Source organism: Xyrauchen texanus, chromosome 21, assembly GCF_025860055.1.
Source record: "Xyrauchen texanus isolate HMW12.3.18 chromosome 21, RBS_HiC_50CHRs, whole genome shotgun sequence".
NCBI classification, from domain to species: domain Eukaryota; kingdom Metazoa; phylum Chordata; class Actinopteri; order Cypriniformes; family Catostomidae; genus Xyrauchen; species Xyrauchen texanus.
This window is the reverse complement of record NC_068296.1, coordinates 31,022,164-31,050,118: the sequence shown is the minus strand read 5'-3', so window position 1 is coordinate 31,050,118 and position 27,955 is coordinate 31,022,164. Positions and strand designations below refer to the sequence as shown.

Below are 27,955 nucleotides of genomic sequence, written 5' to 3'. Positions count from 1 at the left end.
GCTCGGGAACATACAATGCAAGTGAATGGTGCCAGAACTTTGAAAGTCCAAAAAGCATATAAAGACAGCATAAAATTAAGCCATACATCTCCATTGGTTAAATCCATATATTTAAAAGTGATATGATAGGTGTGGGTGAGAAACAGAATATTTTAGTTCCTTTTTACTATAACCTTTCCTCCCTGACCAGTAGGTGGTGATATGCAACTGTGAATTGCCAAAAACAAAACAAGGTAAAAGTGAAAGTAGAGATTTATAAAAAAAAATGACTTGCATATTTATCAATTTCTCACCCACATCTATGGGACAAATATTTTTTTTTTTATTATATTTATCATAAGATTGTAACATATACAATATTAATTCTGAATAATTTGATTTAAGCAAATTCAGAATGCCTTGAATTTGATAACTTTGTGAAAAATTGCAATTGGCTGCCCAAAAATGCTCCAGAGTTGAAGAGGACAAAAAAGAAAGTCTTACATGTTTAAAATGGCATAAAGATGAGTAAATGATGAGAGAATTATAATTTTGGGGTGAATTATTCCTTTAACCCCCATAACTACCCGAAGACCAGAAATAGAAAACAGGCCATTATAATCATCATGGTGCCGCTTTTGCATTCTTTATTGCATGTGATTGAAAGTGAGACACAGAAACAACATTTTGAACAACAATAGTCACTTCCAACAGCATTGTGTGTTTCCAATTGAGCCTACTTCAGGAATGGTGAGCTCTGCATTATGCTTCATAGGGCCGTGCCTGTCAGGAGCGAGGAGACTCTTGCATACTGTGTGCATTTAGATTGAGAGGCTCTGGGGCCGTGTGCCAGCACAAGGTCCGCCTCAGATTCATACTGCTCAACCTCGTGCCCCTCGTGGGAGGCTGAATCTTCCCTCAGAACAAGGGCGATTTGTAAGCTAAGCGTCTTAGGACTCATGCACTCACAGTGAGGGCAGTCTGTCTCCATGAGAACTGTCTCTGCGTGGGCGCAACCCAGACAGCGAATGCAGCTCTCATGCTGATCTTACAGCGGGATATGTCCTTCGGATAAGGAACACTTATGGAACGACATCTTTACAAAGATGCAAACACGTAAGCGGTTCTTTTTTGGAGTTGGAGTAATGTTTGCTGGAACACTGCAGGGGAACGGTTGCTGTCAAGAAACTTGCACCTCAATGGTGAAGCAGTAGGTGGCTTCTATACAAGAGATGAAACTGTCTTGAAGGAAGAAAATTCGGAGGAATGTTGTTTGCACACCCGCTTGTATACAGTTTCGAGCCTAAAAGGGCGGGGCTTAAAAACCATAGCCAATCCCGGCGTTATTGTAGAAAGGTTTCAACAAGGTCGTGAGGTAGGCTCCTCCCCATTAGTGTCAGCATAGTGACGCAATGTCAAGTGTACTGACTCGTAAGGGAACTGTGGATAATCCAATTCTACTTATTCAGGCGATCGATTTGTCAGGTCTGAACAGGTGTTGCGTTGATCAACAGGAGGTGAGGCCACGACGTTTGTTTTGTGTGAATGTGTGTGCGCGCGCTGTAAACAGAAACGTATTTCCCTGAACAACAGCAAATGTCACTTCGTCCAAACACTGAACGCCTTCGGGTGCTTTCTGGAAATTAATAAAGCTGAATCTTAAACTCTAAGGATATAAACTAATATTCAAAGGTAGGTCATCTGATACTTCACAAAGCTGACGCGTGTTTTTCCTGCTTATTAAAATCGTTTTGTCTTATGGTTACAAAATATGAAAGTACAACTCAAAAGTCAAACCTTTGTGACGTCTTGTTTAGATTTGAGATTTTACTTTTCTGAAAAGAAACATGAGCGTTTGTGGAATTCAGCCCGACTGTCATCACTACATGTTGTTGATTAGTCTAATATTTGTGGGTTTTCCCATAGAAATGCTTCTATTTGTCCTGCTGCTGTGTCATTTCACTTTGTGTGGACACTGTGCGTGTATGAGAAAAACCCTCCAAATAGAAGCAGATCAAGACGGTAAAGGTAAGCAATGCTTTTATACACAGTTCAGTATGTACACTTATTTAAATGCCATTTTTATCTAATATATATTCATGAGCCTTATTATGTCTAGATGCCTTTTGCTTTAGTTCATTATGAGTTTTAATATTTATGAAGTCACTCAACAATGATGCAAAATGTCTATACTATTGTACAATGATGTATGAAATTAGCTTTGATTACTGGGTAACATGAAGGTTTCAGTCACATTTGACATTTTAAATGTTGGTGTCTTTTAGTGTTTGTTGTGGGCCAGGAGGCCAACACATTTTTGGGACGCCACCTGTTGTTCAACCGCTTCGACTTTGAGATCTTCACCCCAGGTAATCTGGAGAGGGAATGTTACGAGGAGATATGCAACTACGAGGAGGCTCGGGAAGTCTTTGAGAATGTTCCTGATACGGTTGAGTAATCCCATTATTATTAAGTACTTTTGAATAACAAAACGTATAAATAATTATACAGGTTACTACAACCACTCCCAATAAAAGCTATTGTTTTTTTTATGTACTTGCCCATGGGTTGGTTTTGGGCAGATGTGTATAATAAAAAATGAGAACAATTACAAAAAAATGTGGCTCCAAACACTCCATGATGTAATGTAAAAACTAACGTGTATTTGGAACCGCACACTCCCAGCAGCACATGCAGAAATACATGTCAAGTCAAGTGGTTTTTATTGTCGTTTCAACCATATACAGTTAGTACAGTGAAACGAGACAACGTTCCTCCAGGACCATGGTGCTACATAAAAATAACATGGGACAAACACAGAACCACATGAGACTACACAAACTAAATATAATACCTATATAAAGTGCACGTGCAAACGTGTGCAAAAGTACGGGACAGTACAATACATTTCTAACAATGAACAGGACAATGGACACCGTGACAGACATGTGATATATTATTAGTTTTCAGTTTGTAATAATTCTACATTAACACTTTTAATTCTAGATATTAATTTAATTTTCTTGCACTTTTTGGTCTGACAGAATGCCTTTTGGAGGACATATACAGCAGGTAAGTTATGTCAGCATTCCTTTGCCACACATACACCTGTTGGACTGAAAATAGTTCTAAAATGATTTCCTGTTAGCACAGAGAGCCTGAAAGAGAAACTGCACACAGAAATCACACTATAATCTTTAATCTTCTCTGACAATATACTAAAATAAACCCGAGTCTTAGCAGGAAATTTTAATATTCAGTTTGCTGAAGTTTCATATCTTTTTAAACCGCATCTTGGTGGTGTCCATGTTATATTTGTCTGGATAAAATAAAGTTATTTTCCAGATTATATTTATACTTGTCTTTTTGCTTTTAAAACTTGTAAAAAAATGTATTAGCTTACAAGTGGTAACTTAATGCACATAGAGAAATCTTTGGAAATGCCACGGTACATATACATATTTATATATACACTGATCAGCCACAAACTTTTGATGAGAGAGGTCACCAGAGAATGGTCAGACTGGTTTGAACTGACAAATTCTACAGTAACTCCGATAACCACTCTGTACAATTGTTGTGAAAAGAATATAATCTCTGAATGCTATTCTGAGATGCTGGTTGGTGCTTTTTTGGCGGCATGAGGGGGACCTACACAATATTAGGCAGGTGATTTTAATATTGTGGCTGATCGGTGTGTGTGTACTGTAAAACATGTGTGTATAAATGTTTTATTTCTCACTAGATAAAGAAGAGTACCAATCAAAAGTTGATGTAACAGCCTTGTTGGTGGGCATCATCTCTGCTGGAGTCTTTATTGTTGTAATTGGCCTCCTGATCTGGTACTTCTGCCAGGGCAGGAATAAAGACTATGGCTTTAGAGGGTAAGGACTCATTATCTTAGCCTTCATCATTTGTATTTTCAAGTCTCTGCATTGATTGTGCTTCATGTTTTGTGACTTAAATTTAGGTCCATAAGACGTCGCTCCACCCGAAGCAATGCCTCTGTGATAATCCGGAGACTGGAGGAGGTCTCTCTGCATCCTATTCCTCGTACACTCTCAGATGATAACCCAGATGCTCATGGTTTGCCTTCTTATGACCAGGCCATTGCCATCACTGGACCACATGATGCTCCACCTCCACCATATCCTGGGTACCAACACAACTTGTTTTTAAGTATTTTCTTATGTAACTACTTTGTCGTTTGTATCGCTCCTTTATTATATCATTAAGGAACCTGTTTCAACCCATTTAACAGTTGTTGTCATCAAAAACTAATTATAGTACACTAATTGCTGGAACTGGTGGCATATTGTGCTCAAGAGCTGAAAATAACATGTATGCCAAGTAATCATCCATTTATGCTAGAAGAAATAGTTACCCAAAAAAATTTAATTCTCTCATCTACTCATCCTCCCAGATATAAATGACTTTCTTTCTTCTGTTGTAAACAAAGATTTTTAGAAGAATATTTCAGCTCTGTAGGTCCATACAATGCAAGTGAATAGTGACAAAGACTTTGAAGCTCCAAAGGCAGCATAAAAGTAATCCCGAAGTCTCCAGTGGTTAAATCTACAGTTGAAGCCAGAAGTTTACATACACTTTGGTTGAAGTCATTAAAACAAATTTTTTAACCACTGCATAGATTTAATATTAGCCAACTATAGTTTTGGACATCTACTTTGTGCATGATACAAGTAATTTTTCCAACAATTGTTTACAGACAGATTGTTTCACTTTTAATTGACTATATCACATTTCCAATGGGTCAGAAGTTTACATACACAGAGTTAACTGTGCCTTTAAGCAGCTTGGGAAATTCCAGAAAATAATGTCAAGCCTTTAGACAATTAGCTTCTGATTGGAGGTGTACTGAATTGGAGGTGTGCCTGTGGGTGTATTTTAAGGCCTACCTTCAAACTTAGTGCTTTTTTGCTTGACATCATGTGAAAATCAAAAGAAATCAGCCAAGACTTCAGGAGAATATTTGTGGAACTCCACAAGTCTGGCTCATCCTTGGGAGCTATTTCCAAACGCATGAAGGTACCACGTCCTTCTGTACAAACAATATGTACAAACAATAGTACGCAAGTAAAATGAGTCCTATTTCAAAATAACCTGAAAGGCTGCTCCGCAAGGAAGAAGCCACTGCTCCAAAACCATCTCAAAAAAAGCCAGACTACAGTTTGCAAATGCACATGGGGACAAAGATCTTACTTTTTGGACAAATGTCCTCTGGTCTGATGAAACGAAATTTAACTGTTTGTCTGTAATGACCATCATTATGTTAGGAGGAAAAAGGGTGAAGCTTGCAAGCCGAAGAACACCATCCCAACCATGAAGCATGGGGGTGGCAGCATCATGTTGTGGGGTGATTTGCTGCAGGAGGGACTGGTGCTCTTCACAAAATAGATGGCATCATGAGGAAGGAAATGTATGTGTATATATATATTGAAAAAACATCTCAAGACATCAGCCAGGAAGTTAAAGCTCGGTCGCAAATGGGTCTTCCAATTGGACAATGACCCCAAGTATACCTCCAAAGTTGTGGCCATCACAAAGCCCTGACTTCAATCCGATAGAAAATTTGTGGGCAGAACACAAAAAGCATTTGTGAGCAAGGAGGCCTTGCTCAGTTACACCAGTTCTGTCTGGAGGAATGGGCCAAAATTCCAGCACCTTATTGTAAGAAGCTTGTGGAAGGCTACCCAAAATGTTTGCCCCAAGTTAAGTGGTGATCCTAACTGACCTGAGATAGGGAATGTTTTCTATGACTAAATGTCAGGAATTGTGAAAAACGTTTTAATGTATTTGGCTAAGTTGTATGTTAACTTTGAAGGTAGGCCTTAAAATACATCCACAGGCACACCTCCTATCAAAAGCTAATTGTCTAAACTGTAAAATTCCAGAAAATTATGTCAAGCCTTTAGACTCTTAAGGCTTGACATAATTTTCTGGAATTTTCCAAGCTGCTTAAAGGCACAGATAACTCAGTGTATGTAAACTTGTTACCCAATGGAAATGTGATAGTCGATTAAATGTGAAACATTCTGTCTGTAAACAATTGTTGGAATAATAACTCGTGTCATGCACAAAGTAGGTGTCCTGAACGACTTGCCAAAACTATACTTTATTATAAGTATAACTATATATACTTAAACTATATAACTATACTTCTAATTAGTTTTAATAACTACAACATAAGTGTATGTGAACTTCTGACTTCAACTGTACATTATATTTGGCTCAATATGCCACCAGTTCCAACATTTAGAGAGAATTTTCATTTTTGGGTGAACTGTTCCTTTAAATGTCTCTGGGTCTTGATCCACAAGTGACATAATATTTTTATAGTGTACTGTGAAATTACCAAATATCTAATTCTAGTCATATCTATCGACAGTTCGAGGCCAGGCAGTATCCATCGATAGCATCATTTGCTGGACTGTATCAGGATGGACAAAGCCATTTCTTTCTTGGAAAGACTGGAGAAGTGTTAAACCAAAAGCATTCCACTCTGATTGAATTGCTTAGAATAAACCGCTAATATAAAAATTGGCAGAATAATAACGTGCAATGCTGCACTGTATCATTTAACATGAGCTTTGTTGTCTTACTAAGCAATGAGTTGGAATTACTGGAAGCATTGCAGTCACAATCAGGGCAGTTTAGGTAGTTAAAATTACAAAGAAATGTGACTTCCACAATCTAATTAACTTTTTCATTTTGTAAATATTTTAAATGTTTGTATTTAGATATTTAACTATAAAAATGAAAATCTAGTTTAGATATGAATTATTGTAACAATAAGAAGACTGATCATAATGATTTTTTTATATTCTGGGCTTTTTATGAAGGAAAAAAAATAATCGTTATACAAGTAATTATTTTTTATTTTATTTTTTTTGTGCAAGATATAGAGACGCAGATTGACTTCTGTCACTTGAGATGAAATGCTTTTTTTGCAAAGTCCTGTTAATTCTGTGATCCACACAACAAAAACACAATTACCTCCTCGTTCTAATGTGATGACTATCAAGTCAGACTAAGTTGTTTGCACTAGGCCTTGTGCATAATGATAAATAAATGTTGTTCCTTTCATCTTAGTTTGGTATTTCTTTGTATTCTAGTGCTATATGTGCTGCATGTACAGCCAGAAAGGTTGACATATGCGTTTATTGGCATTTAATGACAAAGGGGCTGAGACTTTACAGTCACACTAGCGGTTTCTAGAGGCCGAAGAATCGCTTTGATGTCTTTTACAAGATGGTGCCTGTACTGGTGTTATTATCGTAGGGATATTAATAGGCCTAATAATAAACTTCCTTCTTTGTCTACTTTGACTATTTCTATACATCAGTGTTGTCTCATTACATTTTTGATCATAGTGTTCATGACATGAAAACGCTTGGACTATTAAGTTTGATAAACTGAAGTAACTTTTAAGGTATAATTTTAATTTATTTTCAGAAAACTTAATGGAGAGTCAGATATTGTATACAAATGTTGGGTAGGTTAGTGTTGGTTGACTACAAAAGTGTTGCATGAGTTCATATTTACAGCAGATTGATTTACAATCTGAAATATAATGGCATTGATGCTTGCAGTTTTTATATATACTCTGTGTGTGTGTGTGTGTGTAATATATATATATATACACTCACCTAAAGGATTATTAGGAACACCATACTAATACTGTGTTTGACCCCCTTTCGCCTTCAGTACTGCCTTAATTCTACGTGGCATTGATTCAACAAGGTGCTGAAAGCATTCTTTAGAAATTTTGGCCCATATTGATAGGATAGCATCTTGCAGTTGATGGAGATTTGTGGGATGCACATCCAGGGCACGAAGTTCCGTTCCACCACATCCCAAAGATGCTCTATTGGGTTGAGATCTGGTGACTGTGGGGGCCATTTTAGTACAGTGAACTCATTGTCATGTTCAAGAAACCAATTTGAAATGATTCAGAGCTTTGTGACATGGTGCATTATCCTGCTGGAAGTAGCCATCAGAGGATGGGTACATGGTGGCCATAAAGGGATGGACATGGTCAGAAACAATGCTCAGGTAGGCCGTGGCATTTAAGCGATGCCCAATTGGCACTAAGGGGCCTAAAGTGTGCCAAGAAAACATCCCCCACACCATTACACCACCACCACCAGCCTGCACAGTGGTAACAAGGCATGATGGATCCATGTTCTCATTCTGTTTACGCCAAATTCTGACTCTACCATCTGAATGTCTCAACAGAAATCGAGACTCATCAGACCAGGCAACATTTTTCCAGTCTTCAACTGTCCAATTTTGGTGAGCTCTTGCTAATTGTAGCCTCTTTTTCCTATTTGTAGTGGAGATGAGTGGTACCCGATGGGGTCTTCTGCTGTTGTAGCCCATCCGCCTCAAGGTTGTGCGTGTTGTGGCTTCACAAATGCTTTGCTGCATACCTCGGTTGTAACGAGTGGTTATTTCAGGCAAAGTTGCTCTTCTATCAGCTTGAATCAGTCGGCCCATTCTCCTCTGACCTCTAGCATCAACAAGGCATTTTTGCCCACAGGACTGCCGCATACTGGATGTTTTTCCCTTTTCACACCATTCTTTGTAAACCCTAGAAATGGTTGTGTGTGAAAATCCCAGTAACTGAGCAGATTGTGAAATACTCAGACCGGCCCGTCTGGCACCAACAACCATGCCACGCTCAAAATTGCTTAAATCACCTTTCTTTCCCATTCTGACATTCTGTTTGGAGTTCAGGAGATTGTCTTGACCAGGACCACACCCCTAAATGCATTGAAGCAACTGCTATGTGATTGGTTGATAAGATAATTGCATTAATGAGAAATTGAACAGGTGTTCCTAATAATCCTTTAGGTGAGTGTATATATCTCAGTGTATATATACACCTTTCAGCCACAACATTAAAACCACCTGCCTAATTTTGTGTAGGTCCCCCTCGTGCCACCAAATCAGAGCCAACCCGCATCTGAGATGCTTTTCTTCTCACCACAATTGTGCAGAGCAGTTTCCTGAGATACCATAGCCTTTCTTTCAGCTCTAACCAGTCTGGCCATTCTCAGTTGAACTCATCAACAAGGCATTTCTGTCCACAGAACTGCCACTCACTGCATGTTTTTTGTTTTTGACTCCATTCTGAGTAAATTCTAGAGACTGTTGTGTGTGAAAATCCCAGGCGATCAGCAGTTACAGAAATACTCAAACCAGCCTGCTTGGTACCAACAATCATCCTTGCGAGTATATAATCAGCCAAGCATGTGGCAGCAGTCCAGTGCATAAAATCATACAGATACGGGTAAAAATTTTGAACCGTGGCATGATTGTTGGTGCCAGATGGGCTGGTTTGAGTATTTCTGTTTTTCACACAAAACAGTGTCTAGAGTTTACTCTGAATGGAGCCAAAAACAAAAAACATCCAGTGAAGGGCAATTGGATACCTAAGACATAATGTATAAAAAATGTTTTTATTGTCCTCAGAAGAAGAGCGGAACTTGACGGACATATTTGTTGTTACAACCTAGATAACAAATTTTGGTCTCAGAACAGACATCCTAATGTTCTCTGTTGGTTTTTTTTTTTAAGGACAAAGAACGTTTTTTAATTAATTGGATGTTAGTAACTGTAATCTGATTACAATAATTTGTAGTGCATTTTATTCCTTCCTTTTTACTAAAAAAAGTAATTAGATTACAGTAACTAATTACTTTGTACTAACACTGCATATTACGGTCTAAAATGGCAACAGTGCTTTTTGGGGCAACGTTTTGGTAGGGTTAAGGTATAGTTGTATTTATCTTCTATTACAAAGTAAATATAAATGTCCCAAAAAGGATATGTACATTGCATGCTCTGTCTCCTTTTCTCTCTCTCTCTTTCTCTCCCTGGGAGTGAGTGAGAGAGAGTGAGATAGAGGAGGGGAGAAAAGCAAAAAACTTGCATCTAAAAAAGTTTGTCGTAAGTGAATCTTTGGGAGAAACACCAATATGGGGACATGATACAGTAGAACTTCTATCATGCACCCTTAGAGCGCTATTAAGTTTTGGTGGGGGGGGGCACGATAAGTGATTTCATCCTGCGCGTTATCAACATTACAAACCACCACTGCCGTCCAGTCCCCCCAGAACCAGAACTTTGATCTCCGCCGGGCAGCACAATAAACGTTCAAACGGAGGAATATGTGACTTTCTAGTACTCGGTTGAATGTGTAGCTGTATCGGGGACGCGCATCACTCCCAAACCCAGGCGGATGATGGACAGGAATTACCCGAGCTCCAGCTTCACCGAGCCGGTCACTGCAGCGGCCCAGAGCGCGGGCTGGGCCTACAAACACAGGTACGAGAATGATATAGAGGGCGGGTCACCCCCTGAAGAAAATTCCGGTGATGGGAGGCCTAGCGCAACACATTCGCATAAAACGCGAGTGAAAGAGTAAATGCAGTTTTTTTTTAACGGTTTACAGCTTGTTTGTGCTTGTACCTCACCGGAATGTACACAAATCACTGATCACTTTTAATAATGCCTCGGTTCACTTACTACACAGTTGACACTATTATTCATTGTTGATATTTTTTATTTTGCACATGAATAATCAGAAAGTGCAGGTCATGAACTGTCAACTTGCTCTCTAATGTATAAACTTGTGTTAATGTATAAAGTTGTCAAGAGTGTCTTTGCAGATATGGAGGACCTTTGTAAACAATTGATCGATCAGTACTGCAGAAGGGCCACGTGCCTCCAACTTTAAAAAAAAAAAAAAAAAAGTCTTCTTAAGATTTGTCTACCTGTCATGAGTTTAAAGTTGCAAATATATGGCGCCAGTGCATCATTGTATAAGCATCAAACTTGTCCCTTTGCCATGCATATAATGTCTGGCCACATCTATAAACATATCTAAGTTGTTAAAGAAAACTAAAAAATCCCTTTCAATACAAGTTGGCCAGCCCCGGTCATCTATTTGTTTTGTAAACAAGCGGCATAAAAGTGCAGTTCCTATCTACTTCAATGGGGGAATAACGAAATATACAAAATGGTTGGTCAAGATTATGATCAAAGAACATTTAAAAGCAGTAGTAAAATCTGTCAACAATGGTATCATAAATAGTGCTTGTTTACCTTAGATTACACAAAAAACACTTTCAGGCTGGTCCTGCTGAGATAACATTCATAGGAATGAGCGTAACGGTCAATAGCTTGTTACGACAGTAAGTCACTGTTTGCGGATACCATTGAAATGAATGGGGAGAGCTGTAAACTGACGCAAAATGGTCCTTGACTTATAAAAGCAATTTTATTGTAAAACTCTACACATAATTCATTCCAAAAGGATTGTTTTGTGTAAAACATGTTGAAGATTAGCTAACTGGTGGTCAATTAATTAAGTGATGAACTGTTTCCTCACAAAAGCAATTTATTCAGCGTACTGAAGCATATCCAATATTTACATCTGTTCAAAAAGAAGGCCCCTTGTCTCCTCGTCAGTGTACTGCCCACATAGTCTATTGAATTTCCACCATCTGCTATTTTATGCTAACCTTTTAGGCCCTCCCCTCAAAGAAGGGCTCTGGATTGGCTCATTTACCCATAAGGTGGGACTTCCTTTGCTACATCCTTTTGTTTAACCTCACGTAAATATTGGCAAACTTAGCCAGCTACGTAGAAATAATCGAGTTACATTGGCATTGGCTAATTGACAATCGTAAGTCTCAACTAAAACTATTCCACCAGCACGGTTCGCTAAATCCAGGCCAAGACTGGTTTGTAATCATACTGTGCCGAACCATAGAACCATTCCTCACCATGCTTAGAAGCGTAAGGCACAATGGTGGAAAAGTACTAAATGACTTCACCATTCACTTTCACTGCATCTTTTTTTCTATACAACAAAAGTGAATGGTGACTGAGGATAACTTTCTGGGAGTAGGGCTGTTTAGCAGTAGTTTGTTATGACTGTCACTTGCAGATCACCTTTCCCATTGCCATTATATTAGAAACTGGTTCCGCTTTTACATGTAAGCCACCACTGATGGATCATCCAAACATGGTTTTGTCAGTTTCACTCTTTTAAGAGTGAAATCACTTTGCTTCCTAAAAGCTTAATTTTGGTTTACCTAATCTTCATAAATGCTGTCTGTATTACTAAATAAAATAAACAGATAAATTAATAATAAACAGAACTGCTTCAGAAGTGCAGTTGTCTTTTTACCCACTCTAACATGGCGAGCTAAGCTTATGTGGTATCTGATCACACTTTCATTCCACACTGAAGCCATCAAAAACTGCTAGGAAACAAAATCCAAATGAATCTCCACAGCTCTGTTAGTGAAACATGTCATGCAGACTGGCCTTTATTTAGTGTGAGATGTGGCTTTACGAAAATAATAACAGATTGACTTACCAACTTAAATACAGTATATGGTTTCCATAGGTTTTCTCAGACCAGCCCTATTCCTTGTATGATGCTTTGTCTATTTCAATAGGAGTATGGTTAGCACATTTAACATTGTGATGATATTCAGTATATTAAGGAAAACTGGTATACAATATACATACACCTTAGCCAAATACATTTAAACTTTTCACAATTCCTGACATTTAATCATAGAAAACATTCCCTCTCTCAGGTCAGTTAGGATCGCTACTTTATTTTAGGAATGTGAAATTACAGAATAGTAGTAGAGAGAATAATTTATTTGATTATTGCACAATGTTTTGATATTCCTCCTGAAAGTGACTTAAATTTTACATTTGTTTCATTTATTTTGTTGTTGGATTGCTAAATGTAGATTATTTTAATTTGATTTTGAAGTGATTTTAAGTAAGAACTTGTTCAATTCGAGTAAATGGAAAGTGCAATCTACATTTAGCAATCCAACAACAAAATAAATTATACAACATTTTAAATTCAAGTCACTTTCAGGAGGAATATCAAAACATTGTGCAACCTCGAGTTTAGCAGTCCAACATAAAATTATTTTACAGTAAAATTAGTGCAATTTGAGTAACACAAATGTTTTTCTAACAGGAATAACTAAAACTTGTGCATTCTTAATCAACTCTCAGTAAAAGAAACATTTGTAAAAAAAACAATTCACAAGGTAGGAACCTAATAATGAACATTAGGAGTCACGATTGTGAAATTTGGCTGACAATTAATTGTCAAACAAATAATTGTGATAATGACTATGATTACTGTTTTAGGACTTTGATGATTAATTGTCTGTTACATGGCCGTAAAGTGAAACTGGAGCGTTGAACAAAACGGGTCCGTGTACTTGGCGGCCAACGGATTTTCGTTTTGAAAGGAAAAAAACAAAAACGAAAAACGGCCCGTTTCCCAATTACCATTAGTAAATAGGAAAACAAAAAACGGAAAACAACCCATTATTCGTTTTTTGTTTTGATATTAAAAAACGGAAAACGAAAAACAATCTCGTTATCCGATTGTCCTTGATGTGTTTACAGATGGAACTCGGAAATCAAAATACGTCGTAATCCTTAATTCTGCGTTGGTATTTTTTCGTGACCCGGAAGCGATCGTAAGTAGTAAGCGGTTGTCATAGATACACCTATGAGCGGAAGTCATTTGAACATCAATGAGACCATAGACAGTTAGAATGATACGGACGTAAAAATGTTTTTAGATGAATATGCTAGTTTTATATTAGAAAACCGAAAGAATGGGATGTCTTATGGGGATATAGCAGCTGCGTTGGGTTCACAGGACAGAAGTTGCTCCTGACAAGTCCCTGCTCAGCACACCACCTCCGCACACTCCTCTCAGAAAACCCCCGTATCGTTCCAAACTGTGAACCCAACGCAGCTGCTATATCCCCACAATAAGTCAAGTTTTGTGTGTACTTGGAAGCTTTTGTTATTGAACAAATAAATATGTATGATTCCTTGTGTGCATATGTCAATAAACTTATTTCTAATTATGATTTAAAAGATCAGGGGATTGTTGAAATAATTAAATTCTCACAAGCTGGTATGTACATATTCCAGAAATGAATGCAAATGGATAATTCCATTAAGTAAAGGTAAATTAATTAATGTATAATATATATATATATATATATATATATATATATATATATATATATATATATATATACACACACACACACACACACACATATACACATATACACACACACACATACTGTATATGAACTTGTGTGTATACTACGTTTTTATATTTGATTATTAAAGATTATGATCGTTATGCCCAATTTACATGGGGATAACGACTAATGTGTGCTTACTATGTACATAGTCATAAATTACAACCTGTGGGGACTTTAGCCGCATCCTTAAGTGAGTGTTGTTTCGCGGTTAAACGCTGCACATGCCGCGATGCCCTCTGTCGGTAGGGAATAGTAAGATGGCCGCCAGAGCACTTCCGGTAGCTTCACCTACTGCTGGCAGTTTAGAATTCTATGAGCAATCCAGTTATATAGATCAGTGATTACGACGTATTTTGATTTCCGAGTTCCATCTGTAAACACATCAAGGACAATCGGATAACGAGATTGTTTTTCGTTTTCCGTTTTTTAATATCAAAACAAAAAACGAATAATGGGTTGTTTTCCGTTTTTTGTTTTCCTATTTACTAATGGTAATTGGGAAACGGGCCGTTTTTCGTTTTTGTTTTTTTTCCTTTCAAAACGAAAATCCGTTGGCCGCCAAGTACACGGACCAAAACGAATCCGTTTATACCTTGTTTATATTTTCGCTGGAGTTTTTCGCACGCCTCTGTATACAGCGAAATTTACTCGCATATGCGAGTGATTTACTTGCAATGTAGAGGGCTGCATGGCCGTTAAAGTAAATATAAAATATAAAACGGCCTAACAAAATTAGATGGCGCGTGGTGTAAAGTTACGTTAGCAGCGGTGCAGAAATTACTTTTAACATGGGGGCGATGAGGAAACATTTAGAAAATATATTTTAAGTGACTACTAGTAACAGAAACACGTGTTCTAATACTATATCATGTTTGGTTGGGGACAAAAAGTAAACAGGACTTATGGTGTTGCCATCTTGACAAGCGCTACGGGATGCTTTCGCTTCAAGTGTTCGTTCATGGTGGTTGTACTGCTGTGGTAAGCCATTTCCAATTTGCATATCTTACACAGCACCACATCGTTGGGTCTCCGGCTAAAATACTCCCATGCTTTAGATCACCATGGGCAAGTTTTTTTAGCTGCAGTTTGTTCTTCGGGGAATCCATGCTTAAACCTGGTAATGCATTTGAATTATTCCATTGCGACGCACCGACGCATTTAATGCAAATCGACATATTTCTGTAATCGATGACGTAGATTTAGTGTTGCCACCTGTCCCGGTTTTACCGGGATTGTCCTTCTTTTTAATAACCTGTCCCGGGAAATTTATCCACTCTCCCGGGACACTAAATGTCCCGGTTTTCGAAAGGCTACGTGAATATGTATATTCAACTATCTATTTTCTCTCCACTTGAAATAGCCTATGCGTTGTGCACAGAGTGGTCCGTGTCTCTTGTGTGTAGAATCCGCTATCATTGGCTCTGGGACGTGTGACGTGACGGGACGTGTTGTCTTCTTGGAAGCTAGCCAGTTACTACAGGCGGCAATTTGAGAAGCAGTGTGAAGAAGATTGTACGTCAACGTCGTTCGTTAGCGTTAACATGGGTGGCGAGACGGAAGACGAAGATGACAGTGTGTTCACAAAGACGGACAGGCCAGTAAAAAAGAAAATTAAACGTTCGACATACTTTAATAATGACTGGTTGAAAAATGACAATTACTCCACAACACCAGGCGACCCACTTTATGCTACCTGCTCCGTATGCTCAGTTAAAATTCTGGTTAAACATGAAGGCAAAACTGCTTTGGATGACCATGCTAAAACAAAGAAACATCAGAGTCGCGTTCAAGTAACCAGACAAGCCAAGGCAATTTCATCATTCATGATTACAAAAAACTCAGAGGACAAGATTACTGTCGCCGAATTAACAGCTACCTATCACGGTGTGCGACATGGCCATAGCTACCTGTCAACTGACTGTGGGAACAAGGTCAGTGCAAAAATATTCAGTGACTCTGATATTGCAACTAAGATGTCTTGTGGCAGAACTAAAAGTGAGGCCTTAGTGGAAAATGTGTTGGCACCATTTAGTCAGCAAAGATTAGCTGCAGAGTTGCAGAAAGCGCACTATTTTGCGGTATGTTCTGATGCGTCCAATTCTGGGCACACAAAATTGTTTCCCTACACGGTCCAGTATTTCTGTGCATCCGAGGGAGTGAAGTATGGATTGTTAGACTTTTACGACGACTCCAACGAATCCAGTGAAGCCATATTCAAACAAATAGTGTCTATTACTGAGAACAATGGACTTTCAGTCAGCCAGATCAGTGCCTATGGTGCAGATAACGCATCCGTTAATTATGGTTGGCACAACTCAGTTTTTCAGAAACTCAATGAAGCTAACCCACAAATTGTGAAGGGCAATTGCAAGTGTCACATCATAAACAACACTGTCAAAGTAGCTAATCGTGTCTTTAGTGCTGGAGGGTGTAACGTGGAGGCCTTTGTGCTGAAGGTGTATAGTGAATTCAGTTGTTCTGCTAAAAAAGTGGAATTGCTTAAGGACTTCTGTGAATTTACTAATACAAAATACAGGGAGATTCTGAGGCATGTCCCCACACACTGGCTGTCTTTGCTGCCAGCGATACAGAGGATTTTAGAGTGTTGGCCAGCTTTAAAGTCTTATTTTGTATCCCTGGGAAAGGAGGACTGCCCAAGTATCATCTGGACATTTGTGTGTGGTGCAAGTGATGCAGAAAATGTGGACTGTACTGTAGCTGAATGCATCCTGGCATTCATGCACAATGTGATGCAAGAATTTGATTCATCTATTAGGGTGCTTGAGAGTGACAGTGCTACTGTGATTGACGTTTACTCTGTGATGAACCGATTGCACAGTCAGCTTATCGCAAGGCGCACAGACAAATTCTATGGCAGCAAAGCAAAACAAATACTGAGGAGCCTTTTACCCCAGCAACAGGAACAGTTCAGGAGCCTGGTAGACAGATTTTTGAGAAGGCAGTGCTGTATCTTGAGGATAAATTTGACTTCAATGACCAGGTTCTTGCACACATTGGCTGTCTCAGCCTTCACGGAGGACAATCACTCCAGTGGTCAGAGTTGGAAGTTTTAGTGGAAAAACTGGCCTTGGATGTTGAAGAAGACAAGCTGTATGGTGATGTAATCATTCTGAATGAGGCATTACACACCATTCCAACAGACCTTACCCCAGACAGAAAGTGGGCCTATTTTTTTAGCAAGGCAACTGAATCCACTGAGCTGTTGAAAGTAGTTGCTTTTGTTTTTTCCATACCAGTCAGTAATGCCTATGCAGAAAGAGTGTTCAGTCATATGGAGGATGTTTGGTCTGATAAAAGAAACAGACTGTCATTTGCAATGGTGAAGTCTGAGCTTCAGGTCAGATTGAATTTCAAATTGTCATGCACTGAATTCAAGACATTCATTGAAGAACAGAAACCACTGATAGCTGCAGCAAAGGGAAACGCCAAGTATAGATGGAAGACTACTAGTACATAGTCTTACATAGTCTTAGACTAGGTAAGCTAAGGCCCATTTATGTATGATTTTGTTATTCCAATGTCTGATTGAGACATACTAAATAAAAGTGGCTATAGATGTGGCTAAGGTATGGTAAATGCAAATCTAATGTCATCCCTCTACTTATTTCTTTAGCAAAGCAAAAGCAAGCAGGTAAGCTATAAGTTAAGTAAGATAAGTGAGAATACTTGAGATGTTTAAAATATTCACGACTATGCACAATCTTACTGCACAACGACCAATTGTGTCTTCTGAGTCTAATGTCTAATGGACATTTTCACTTGTGAGCAAAGCTGTGGCCGGGTCATTGATTTGTCCAGGTTTTTTATCAGACATAGGTGGCAACCCTACGTAGATTACGTTGATGAATCTTCCTATCCCTAATTTCTTTCATCATATTCCCAGTGGGTCAGAAGTTTACATACACTTTATTAGTATTTGGTAGCATTGCCTTGGGGAAAAATTTTGGTAGCCTTCCACAAGCTTCTCACCAGACAGAACTGGTGTAATTGAGTCAGGTTTGTAGGTCTCTTTGCTCACACACACTTTTTCAGTTCTGCCCACAAATTGTCTTGCAGATTGAGGTCTGGGCTTTGTGATGGCCACTCCAATACCTTGACTTAAGCCATTTTGCCTTTGGTATGCTTGGGGTAATTGTCCATTTGCGACGAGACCCATTTGCGACGAGATTTAACTTCCTGGCTGATGCCGTGAGATATATCCAAATAATTTTCCTTCCTCATGATGCCATCTATTTTATGAAGTGCACCAGTCCCTCCTGCAGCAAAGCACCCCCACAACATGTTGCTGCCACCCCCATGCTTCACGTTTGGGATGGTGTTCTTCGGTTTGCAAGCTTCACCTTTTTACCTCCAAACATAATGATGGTCATTACAGACAAACAGTTAACCTTTTGTTTCATCAGACCAGAGGACATTTGTCCAAAAAGTAAGATCTTTGTCCCCATGTGCATTTGCAAACTGTAGTCTGGCTTTTTTATGCTGGTTTTGGAGCAGTGGCTTCTTCCTTGCTGAGCAGCATTTCAAGATATTTCGATATAGGACTCGTTTTACTGTGGATATAGATACTTGTTCACCTGTTTCCTCCAGCATCTTCACAGGATTCTTTGCTGTTGTTCTGGGATTGATCTGCACTTTTCGCACCAAACTACGTTCATCTCTAGGAGACAGAATGCATCTCCTTCCTGAGCATTAGGATGGCTGCACGGTCCCATGGTGTTTATCCTTGCGTACTATTGTTTGTACAGAAGGACGTGGTACCTTCAGGCATTTGGAAATGGCTCCCAAGGATGAACCAGACTTGTGGAGGTCCACAGTTTATTTCCTGAGGTCTTGGCTGCGGCCTTTGCTGATTTCTTTTGATTTCCCCATGATGTCAAGCAAAGAGGCACTAAGTTTGAAGGTAGGCCTTAAAATACATCCACAGGTACACCTCCAATTGACTCAAATTAGCCAATTAGCCTATCAGAAGCTAATTGCCTAAAGTCATGACATAAGTTTTTTGAATTTTCCAAGCTGATTAAAGGCACAGTTTCACAGTTAGTGTATGTCAACTTCTGATCCACTGGAATTGTGATATAGTCAATTAAAAGTGAAGCAATCTGTCTGTAAACAATTATTGGAAAAAATGACTCGTGTCATGCACAAAGTAGATATCCTAAACGACTTGCCAAAACTATAGTTTGCCAATATGAAATCTGTGGAGTGGTTACAAAAAGGAGTTTTAATAACTTCAGCCTAAGTGTATGTAAACTACTGACTTCAACTGTATGTCAGTTTCAATATGCAGACTACATCACAGAATATTAACATATTTTAGAACATGCGTGAAATTAGCTATATCTGAACTATAGGCTACCTCCTTTTAGACTTCGTTGCACATACATTTGTAAAGCATCAGAAGAAATAGCTAGGACCCTAATAGCACACGTACATCACCCAGATGTGTATTTGATGTGTGTTTGACTCTGGAAGACATATTTTTTAGGTTGTTTGCTCATCCGTAATACATCTAGAAGAAATTTCCTCTCGGATGTCAATAAGACATTCAGCAGATATCTTTCAGATGTTGATTATTTAGAATGTTTGTAAATCTGATCTTTTTAAGATGTTCAGCAGATGTTAATTAGAATGCAATGATTTCCAGATGAAAAGATCTAAAACAGGCATCTCGGAGATGTGCATGCGATCTATCCGGGGATCTGCTTTAACCCATTATTATAACAGTAAAAGTTCCAACTCTGAAAGAGTGAATGAGCCATGTTTGAAGTACTGCACATTCATTTAACGCTATATTAATGCATTCATTGTATATTAAGTCTATACATTGCCTAGCCAAAAAAAAAGTCACTGTTAAGATTTAAATAAGTAGATACTTAAAAGCCTATGATAGGATCATTATTGCAGTGATTAATATGTTTCAGCTGGCAACAATTCTGTTAACCCTAACTGATGCAGAACAACTTTTTGGCCTGCGGAAAGCAAGGAAAACAACTAAGGAGTTTGCTGAAATCACATGAAGTGGGTTAAGAAATGTCCAAGGCATTATTAAAACCTGGAAGGATAGTGGGAGACATGTGGTCGGAAAAAAATCTTGAATGAACGTGATTGGAAATCACTAAGGGCGTATTCACACTAGGCCGATTGCCTTGTACCGTGCCCAAGTACGATTGGCCCCCTCCCCCGCTGGCCTGCACTCACATTGCACTTAACATTCCGGGCCTGAGCACGCATACGTCATTATAATGCAACTTTTTGTTTTGAAGAAAACGGGAAGTGATCATTGTAACGTGACACACTGTCCTCGGTGACACACTGTCCTCTCACATGCCTAATTGTCAACAGCATTGTACCACTGGAATTGATCCTTTTCGTCCAACAAGCTGCCAGATTTACGGAGTGCATTCTGTACTTGCAATGGTGCACAATTCCAGGCACAGAACTGAATACTATTCATGCATACCATGACGCGATGAGGGGAGAGTTTTCAAGTTATGCAGTTATATCATATCTAGCATTCCCATCTCAATCAGTAAGCCATTTATTCAATATGAATATGATTAATATACTGTAACATGTACAAATATAGCATGTTTAATATAAGGGAGTTGTTTTACAAAGATAATTGTGTTATACATATTTTCAAAATACATTGTGTGAATGTTATCTATGCTTTAGAGGGGGGGTACTCAAATGGATGTTGAATGTTTGGAGGGGTATGCCACTGTAAAAAGTTTGGGAAACACTGCCATAGACCAAAGTGATCCCTTTGCTCAGTCGCATCATTGACGTCATGTTTCGAGTTCCGTGCTCGGTCATGGTTAGTGATCACACTAGATGCGTACTCCGGAGGCAGTGTTATGATCTGGAGTTGCTTCAATTGATCAGGTCTAGGCTCGATATTAAGAGTATGCAACTTTATTTGGTCAGGCAGTGTATATCATTATTTATTAAGTTGAAATACAACAGGTAAAATTGCCCATCAGCATTCACATTCCAAGACACCTTAGGGATGTAAACCAACTTGGCTTGCTGCTTAATGATTTTTGCCCTAGTTCACTTGTGCTGTCTCATGATATGTGAGTGTTACCTTTTGCTTTTTACAGTTCGAGTTATGATTCTACACTACTGGACTCTGAGCTTCTCCAAAGGCAGACATTTGCCTCAAGTCACCAGCCCGCTACATTTTCCACATCACACCATCCCACAGGTGAGTGCTAAGTGGTTTATCTGATTATTATGACACTGTGTTATAACCTAGTAAGTTGCCAACCTAGACTTAATTTTAGCTGTGCTCCTGATGCAAAGTCCGTTTTAAACTATAGGCAACAGAATTAAGCTGCTTTCTATCATAGCTCTTTTAGGCCAAATCTTAAAGGCTAGGGTATACTTTAAGTTTTTCCGCTTGATGTTCCATCTCAAGCATGGTCGAGAGTTTAGCCTTTTTAAAATGTACTCCTATGATCTCAAGGCCATCCTGATTCGTTCAACGCATGCGGACTACTACTGCTTTGCAATATTCTTTTAGCAGTCAACGCCAGGCTCATGCATCAACAACATGCAAAGATGTTCTTTTCAATACTAAAATTATTGTTAAAAATAGATTACTTCACCTAATATTTGTTTGGGCTATGTAGTTTTATGCTTCTTGGAGCACCATGGCATTAGCTTTGTAACATGCCATGGTCAAACCCTTTTAGAATGAGTTCTCACATCCTCCAGGAAGTCTATTTGTGTGATGTATGTGAGATACCATGCGAGTTGCTGCTTATCTAGAGCATTTCAAATTAATCACTTATGAGGTTCCATTTGAATTAGGATGCTGAAGTAACTACATACGTTTTGGAACAGAGCTACAGTCTTACTGGAATCTTTGACGCACCCTCTTATCTACTTGTGTTCTTTCTCTATCAGAAGTGTTTGACTCTAATCAGCACAGCATAACCAGCAGCAACACTACTGAATCATCAGTCATGAATTTCCTCTCTGCTATTGAGTCACGAAGCCTTCAGGCTGGACCTGCTGGCTCTACTCTTCTCCCTCCATTTAGAAGCCCCTCATGGCAAACTGGTAAATACACACTTGGTCTCTCATTCAAGGCACCACTGAGGTTTTTGATGCAGTTGTGTCTAATCAGACAGGAGACCTCTGGTTGGTCTCATGGATTCATTGTTTTCAGCCCAGTCAACCTCAATGGGTATTGTGGTAGATAGTTTTTGTTAATACTTTTAATATGCTGTAAGTGATGTTCACTTGCTTGCTAACATCAGACTTAGCCACTGAATTAGACTGCAACTTCCATCCCTTCAACCACATGCCCTTTCACTAAAATCCCAACCTCTGAAGACATGTTAGCCAACCCTTGCAAAATGATTGACAGGTTAAGAAGCAATTCCAAGTTTTCTGATTGGCTAACATGTGGGCTACACTCAGAATCTTACACAGACATTTTTTCAGGACATCTGCTTCAGTGATATTTGTCAGGTAGTAGCTATATTTTGTGCATGTCATTTCAAGAAAAGCTTAAAGCAGCAATATGTATTTGCAGTTTCAGTGTGATTTAAGTGTGAAAGAAAAATGGGTTAATTGATCAGATTTGAAATGTATAAATGCCAACTGAATGTCACCAAACCTCCCTTTTTCATGCTATAGGTGCCAACACTTCAACAGAACTCTTTCTTACCGGAGCCCTTCATCCATCAGAAACATTCCCAATCCCATCTGTGCTCTCATCCCACCAACACCCCAGTGCCTTTCCTAACAGAAGCTTCACCACTACATCAGCACTTGCTGTTCAGGACAGCCCTTTTAGCTCATCAAATGGTCTGTTGTTCCACAATGACCCTCTTCTCCATCTCAAATCCACCCAGAGCACTGTGCCAACCGCACTTGCATTTGACCGCCTTAGTGGTGCATCTATAGGTGCTGGTCTACCACCCCAGTCCTCCACATATCGCTCAGCACAAGAATCTGCCCCACACCTCCTTCAACCTCAGTTCAGTTTGCTCCCCAACATCTTGGGCACCTCCCAGCAGGCCCCTCAGCCTTACAGTGCTCCAGTTTTCTCAGGCTCCATTGAAAGAGCTTTTCATCGTGAATGTAGTGTGATCAAGCACCTCCAGCGGCCTTCCAGCACCCAGTCGGTCCAGGAGCAGCTGGCTGGTGGTGTTCAGCACTCCCTACAGGGTTACCTGCATGATGATAGTGATGTTTCATATCAACAGGACCCTTCCCCGCACACACCACTACCCTGCAGCCCTGTGGGTGACCCTTTGCATACTGTTAATGGCAGTACACAGCAGAAGACTTCTCAAGCAGCACTGCAGCAAGCTCAGGCCTACACTTCTTCTGTCTCCTCCCCTGGGTTTTCTGGCTCATCTGGAGTAAAGGTTAAAGTTGGGTCTTCCAAAATAGCTCAACACCCCAGTGAGCGAACAGACAATCATGCCCAGGCAAGCTCTCCAGCCCTGCAGCAGCAGAGCTATGCCTCCCCAGCCCAGAATCAAAGCTCAGTGATTGCTTGCCAGTCACAACCTTACACATCTGCACACCTGCTTCCAGGCCTGTTATCAGTTAGTGCCTCGCATGCGTACGTCACCTCTCAAAGCCTGACAAGCAACCTTAGCCAAACACAAGCCTTCTCTTCTAGTTTACCTGAGAAGCTACCCTCAATTTACAAAACTCTCTCATCATTTGCTAGTCAGTCTGAAGCTGAGACATCTGTAAGCCAGTCTATTATTTATTCTTCCAGTCAACATCAGGATTTGCCATCTCCAGGAAACAGAGAAGGGTATGATACACAAGTACAAACACTTTGCATGGGAAGTCCTTCTCAAAGCTACGCTTCCAGCCGCTCTCAGGGCCTGCCAACCATTAGTTTCTACACCCAGGCGCCAGCATCTCCTAGCATTCCCTCGCAGAACTTTGTGTCAGTTCAACCAGTAACCCCAAGCCCAACTTTCTCACCCAGTCATGTCCGGACTTTGTCATCCAATAACCCAACCCAGGACTATATCCTAATGCAGCCTTCTCCAAGTAGCAAAGCTGATAGTGCCCTTTTACAACAAAATTATTTATTATCTGTTCAGTCTTCTACTTCCTCTCCTGTCACTCACACCCAAGCCTTAACGAATGACCAGTCTTCGGTTGAGTTGAAACCAGCCTATGGCAAAAGTGAACAAGATGAACGAATGTTTCTCTCCTCCAAAGAGGACTCTGGGGAGCTTCCTATTGAGGATGTGCAGGCATTACAGAAAGGCTCTATTGGGAGCTCCCCTCAAACCCTTGCACGTAATGAAATTGGGGTGCAGAACAATGTTGTTTATGTCCTTTCAAAAATGGAAGATAGACAAAACACTCAAAGTGTAATTCGTTGCAACTCCCGGTCCGAGGAGCAGATTGTAGGCGAAACACATTTGGAAACAACAAAGGATGAAAAGAAGATGTCTCCAAGACAATATGCTCCGCTAGCTACCAGTGCCAACAGTCCCAATCACCCAAAGAGTAACCCTTTATTTATGCACTCCACCCATGTACCCTTGAGTACTAACCAGCTGAAACGGCAAACTCTGCTTCTGAAAGAGTCCAGCTCTCAGCAGCAGAACCATCAGAGTCAAATTATCAGAGTTCAACAGGCAAATCAAAGGCAGCTGTCTGAGGACCACACACCATTCATTCGGGTTCCCAGTGCCCAAGTTTTGCTGGAACCATCTCACATGATTGTTCTTCAACAGCCTGTGCTCACATCAGGACAGAATCAACCCAAGAAGACTATGTACATGCAGTCTGTACCAGTCCAATATCTTCAAACAAATAGTGACACCATTAGTTTGACTGTTAATGGGTGTCACAACCAGCAAATCATTCCACACCAAGTCACCATCTCAGCAGAATCTACTAAACAGGATGTGCCTCAAAAAGACAACTTTAGCCAATCAAATCCTCATGACACAAAGCACAATTTTACCCTAAGTTCTGTATGTTTTCCTGAGTCCATGCTATTGGCAGATGAGAGGCACATCCTCTCAAATGTAGATGACATTCTGGCTGCTACTGCAGCTGCCTGTGGCGTCACACCGCAGGACTTTGTCAAATCCACATCCTCTGATGGAGATTTGTCATCTATAGCCAACCCTACAGATTCCAAGTGTCATTTTCAGACTGTTGAGAACAGACTTAATAGTTTCCCATCTCAGAATGTGATCATGGCTAACTCACAAACCATGACAATAAATGGTGTTCAAATGTCATACCCCAAAGATGAGGTGTTTATGCTATCAAACTCTCTTAACCAGCAAGATGTTAGCAACAACTCTGCACAAGAGATTTCCGATGAGGTAGCCAGCTCCTATGAGAAAAACTTGTTGCCCAAAGAACATTTTGTGAAGTCCAGCAATGACTCTGCTCTGAATGCTAACGGACTAACTATTAGTAATAAAACCTCCTCTGACTTTCAGTTGTATAGCCAGAAGAATAGCCCATCAGGACATATTAATACTGAAAACCCATCAAATAATAAGGGCCATCCGAAGGGAACAGAAGGTATTAAAACAGATGATGGTCCCATTGAACATCCCACTGATGGCCTTCCAAAAAAGCGGTCTAGGTCAAAAGGTTCCTCTAAGCAAACTGCTGAGGATGAAAATGGTCAACACAAACCTCTGAAGAGAAGCACCCAAGCTAAGAGACAGAATTCCCGTGCTAGTGATGCAAGTTCAACCTCCACCTCAGAAGGTTGCCATGATAATTACCAGCAGCAAGAGAGGATGCGTCAGAAATTAAAGGAGGTTGAGGAAAAACAGCCAGAAATTAAAACTGGATTCTTGGGCTCCTTCTTGGACTTTCTTAAATCTGGACCCAGACAGCAACTTTCATCTCCACCAATACGGTCACCCAGTCGCTCTAGAAAGCCTTCGGCTTCCAAGAGGCCTCCTAATCCTTCACTTATACCTCTTAAATCTCCACCTCCTTCAACCCCACTGATATCTCCAGACCCTCATAGTATACTTTCTACAAAGGGACATGATGAGGATCTTCAGAGTAACCTGGAAACACTGCCATCATTTTCCTCTGATGAAGATGATTCAGTAGGGAAAAACCAAGATCTTCAGAAGAGCATTACTTCTGCACTCTCATCTTTAGACGAGCCTTTAGACATAAAGCAGAAACTAGGTATGGAGGTTTTTTGATTGTTAATGTTGAATTAGACATTTAAATATTGAAAAAGCTAAGTCATGTCTCCAAATCACAATGTTTCTCATTGATTTATTAAAGGTAGTTAAAAGTATTGGCACTTCAGTAGTCGATACCAAAAATAAAGACATTTAGTGATTCGTTTTTCTTTTCTTTTTTTTTTTGCAATCAGTAGTATTGACTTGAATTGACTCAAATATGGAAGTATCATGTGCTTATATGCAGAGGTGGGTAGAGTAGCCAAAAACTGTTCTCAAGTAAAAGTACTAACATAAATAATGACTTGAGTAAGAAAGTATCCATTTAAAAGAGTACTCAAGTAGTGAGTAACTTGTTACTTTCACAAATGACATAATAGATGTTAACTCCCCTAAATGAACTACAGAATTATGACTATTATTATAATTAATGGAAATTCTGTCATCATTCACCATCATGTCATCTTTCTTCCATGCAACACAATAAGGAGATATTAGACAGAATGTTTTCCTGAGTCACTATTTACTTTCAGTGAATGTTTTTTTTTTAAAATTATATATATATATTGAAAGTGAACGGTGACCGAGACTGTCAGTTTCTAACATTCTGTCTAACATATTTTGTGATCCACATACACTGGTGTGGAACAACATGAGGGTAGAGAAATGATGACAGAATATTACATTCTCGCTGAGCTATCACTTTAAAGCTATAGTTCACCCAAAAATGAAAATTATCTCATCATTTACTCACCCTCATGCCATCCCAGATGTGTATGACTTCCTTTCTTCTGTAGAACACAAATTCAGATTTTTAAAAGAATATTTTAGCTCTGTACGCCCAAAATTTGATGCTCCAAAAAGCACATATAGGCAGTATAAAAGTAATCCATAAGACTCCAGTAGTTTAATCCATGTCCTCAGAAGAAATATGATAGGTGTGTGTGAGAAACAGTTTGTCATTTTTTTGCTAGACAGCAGGGGGAGATATGCAGAGAATGTGAATCACCAAAAACACAAGAAGAAGAATGTGAAAGTGATCTGTTTTTCTGTTTCTTATCCACACATTCTCGTATCACATCGCTTCTGAAGATATTGGTTTAACCACTAGAGTCTTATGGAATACCATTATGATGACTTATGTTTGTTTGTTTAGCTTTAAAATGTTGACACCCATTCACTTGTATTGTATGGACCTACAGAGCTGATAAATTCTTCTAAAAGTCTTCATTTACGTTCAGCAGAAGAAAGAAAGTCATACACATTTGGGGTTGCATGAGGGTGAGTAAATAATGAGAATTGCAATTTTTGTGAGAACTAAGGCAGCCATGGGCAACATGCGGCCCACGGGCCATATCAGGCCCTCCACATGGTTTAATGGGGCCCGCGGCTCATTTATCGTAAAAGCGTTTTTATTTTTAATTGGATATTTGTTAACTTACATTGGGACCTAACGTGTCTCCACAAGCGTTTAACATGCTCAGGGATGCCAGATAAGAGACGCAACACCCCCAGTTTGAGATTTATACTTGCGCAAATTGGAAATGTTCTGCCTAATGTTATACTTATTTTGTGAAATCTGGCAGCCATGCACTTGCAGGTAAACCTTCTCAGTGATTAAATTAAATATAAAAGTAGATCTCGGCA

The 27,955-nt window shown here is 39.5% G+C and overlaps 2 protein-coding genes and 1 long non-coding RNA gene across 5 annotated transcripts in view; 2 read left to right on the top strand and 1 right to left on the bottom strand.

The window, feature by feature from the left end:
* LOC127661424 (uncharacterized) overlaps positions 1–27,955 on the bottom strand; it is a 359,800-nt gene that overhangs the window by 136,667 nt on the left and 195,178 nt on the right. The gene's annotated exons all lie outside the window — the stretch shown is intronic.
* On the top strand, positions 939–7,088 carry prrg4 (proline rich Gla (G-carboxyglutamic acid) 4 (transmembrane)). 3 transcript variants are annotated; one of them, XM_052152121.1, is made up of 7 exons: positions 939–1,095; positions 1,906–2,007; positions 2,265–2,428; positions 3,024–3,051; positions 3,725–3,863; positions 3,950–4,135; positions 6,386–7,088. In XM_052152121.1, exons 1-7 carry the CDS (start codon positions 1,086–1,088, stop codon positions 6,411–6,413), a joined length of 657 nt encoding a protein of 218 aa, XP_052008081.1. In that variant the 5' UTR covers positions 939–1,085; the 3' UTR covers positions 6,414–7,088. The 3 variants fall into 3 exon arrangements, with proteins under 3 accessions (XP_052008081.1, XP_052008083.1, XP_052008082.1); XM_052152123.1 differs by lacking the exon at positions 939–1,095 and adding an exon at positions 1,288–1,496; XM_052152122.1 differs by lacking the exon at positions 939–1,095 and adding an exon at positions 1,291–1,671.
* Positions 9,923–27,955, top strand: part of LOC127661405 (glutamine and serine-rich protein 1-like) — a 30,329-nt gene continuing 12,296 nt past the window's right edge. Inside the window, exons 1-4 of the mRNA XM_052152085.1 lie at positions 9,923–10,329; positions 21,245–21,348; positions 22,053–22,208; positions 22,791–26,309. Coding sequence (XP_052008045.1) covers positions 10,244–10,329; positions 21,245–21,348; positions 22,053–22,208; positions 22,791–26,309 — 3,865 coding nt within the window. The 5' untranslated portion in view covers positions 9,923–10,243. The remainder of the gene's footprint in view (positions 10,330–21,244; positions 21,349–22,052; positions 22,209–22,790; positions 26,310–27,955) is intronic.